This window comes from Cryptomeria japonica, chromosome 6, assembly GCF_030272615.1.
Source record: "Cryptomeria japonica chromosome 6, Sugi_1.0, whole genome shotgun sequence".
Classification (NCBI taxonomy): Eukaryota; Viridiplantae; Streptophyta; class Pinopsida; order Cupressales; family Cupressaceae; genus Cryptomeria; species Cryptomeria japonica.
Window position 1 is genome coordinate 608,300,322 of NC_081410.1, and position 1,161 is coordinate 608,301,482.

At 42.6% G+C, this 1,161-nt stretch overlaps 1 protein-coding gene across 1 annotated transcript; it reads right to left on the reverse strand.

Annotated features, from left to right (window-relative positions):
- Window positions 1-594, reverse strand: LOC131033605 (uncharacterized). Its single transcript, XM_057964847.1, has 2 exons — window positions 168-594; window positions 1-56 (listed from the first exon to the last, which is right to left on the reverse strand). The coding sequence occupies exons 1-2, from the start codon at window positions 592-594 to the stop codon at window positions 1-3; spliced, it is 483 nt and encodes a 160-aa protein (XP_057820830.1).
- Between the last annotated feature and the right edge of the window lie 567 nt (window positions 595-1,161).

Genomic DNA, 1,161 nt, shown 5'->3' on the forward strand with positions numbered 1-1,161 from the left:
TCAAATTTGAATTTCCCTCCTGCACCTTGACATCGCAGAAGGGCCAAAACGTCCACCTGTAAAATAGGACATAGCAAATCATTGGTTAGTAATGAAATTTTGATCTCTCCCTATGAGGGATTTCTGTCTGTCAGAAAGCGATTCCAGGTGTCTCTAGCACCTCATACCTTTCATCTCAAGGCCTATCGCATCTAGGGAATCCACCACCAAATTTCCCTCTCTATAAATATGTTGAATTTGAAATTCCTCTAGCCAAACAATCAAAGACCATATGTCCTTGAGTATGTTGTTAATCATCCAACTAATCCCAGAAACACCTTTAGTCGCCTCAATAATCAGCTTAGAATCCCCTTCAATGATCAGTCTTTTAGCATTAATATCGAGAGCCAATTTAAGCCCCCAGAAGAGCGCTAAGGCTTCGGCCATGTTGCTCGAAGCTGAGCCAAAATTCCCAGCATAGGCCAGAATCGGGTTGCCAAAGCTATCCCTTATAATTCCACCTCCCGTTGCAACTCCACTGTGAGCGACACTATCAAAGTTAAGTTTGAGCCATGAGGGGGATGAGGGCGACCATCTAGTGTTGAGCCTCTCCATCCTTTTAGAATTGTCATATTAGAGGAAGTTGTCAGGCATATTCCATGTCCTAACCCAATTGCAATCCATCTCCAGAGGGCAGATTGCAATTGTTTTCCATTTACAGACCAAAGCGTTCTCCTTGAGGAGCTTTTTTGTTATGCCAACCACTGTGTCAATAGAGTTATTAGTATCTCGGAAGATCCGGTTGTTCCTTTCCTTCCATATATTCCAACAGATATGAGGAGGGATGAGTTTCCAAAACTGTCTGATCGAAGGGTGAGCAGAGGGGAACTTCCAGTTGATGATAAACTACTGCAAGTCTTCTAAGAAGGTCCACACAATGTTGAATTTCTATAAGACTTTGTGCCAGACCATAGAAGCAAAGGGACAATGAATAAAGAGATGATTTATGCTTTCCTCTGTACAATTACACAGAACACACCGATTGGCTAATAGGAAGCCTCTTCTTTTAAGGTTATCAATGGTTAGGATCTTTCCATGCAGAGCCACCCACCAGAAAAAGTTTATTTTAGGGATAAGCTGAGAATTCCAAACTTCCCTCCAGCTGTAGCAGTCGTTCGCAGG

What these genes read in the sequence shown, in the direction of transcription:
- LOC131033605 (XM_057964847.1), bottom strand. Translation starts at nt 594, where the DNA reads ATGGAGAGGCTCAACACTAGATGGTCGCCCTCATCCCCCTCATGGCTC. An exon ending in GATAGGCCTTGAGATGAAAG is followed by an intron (nt 57 to 167) that starts GTATGAGGTGCT and finishes CCTATTTTACAG; the next exon opens with GTGGACGTTTTGGCCCTTCT.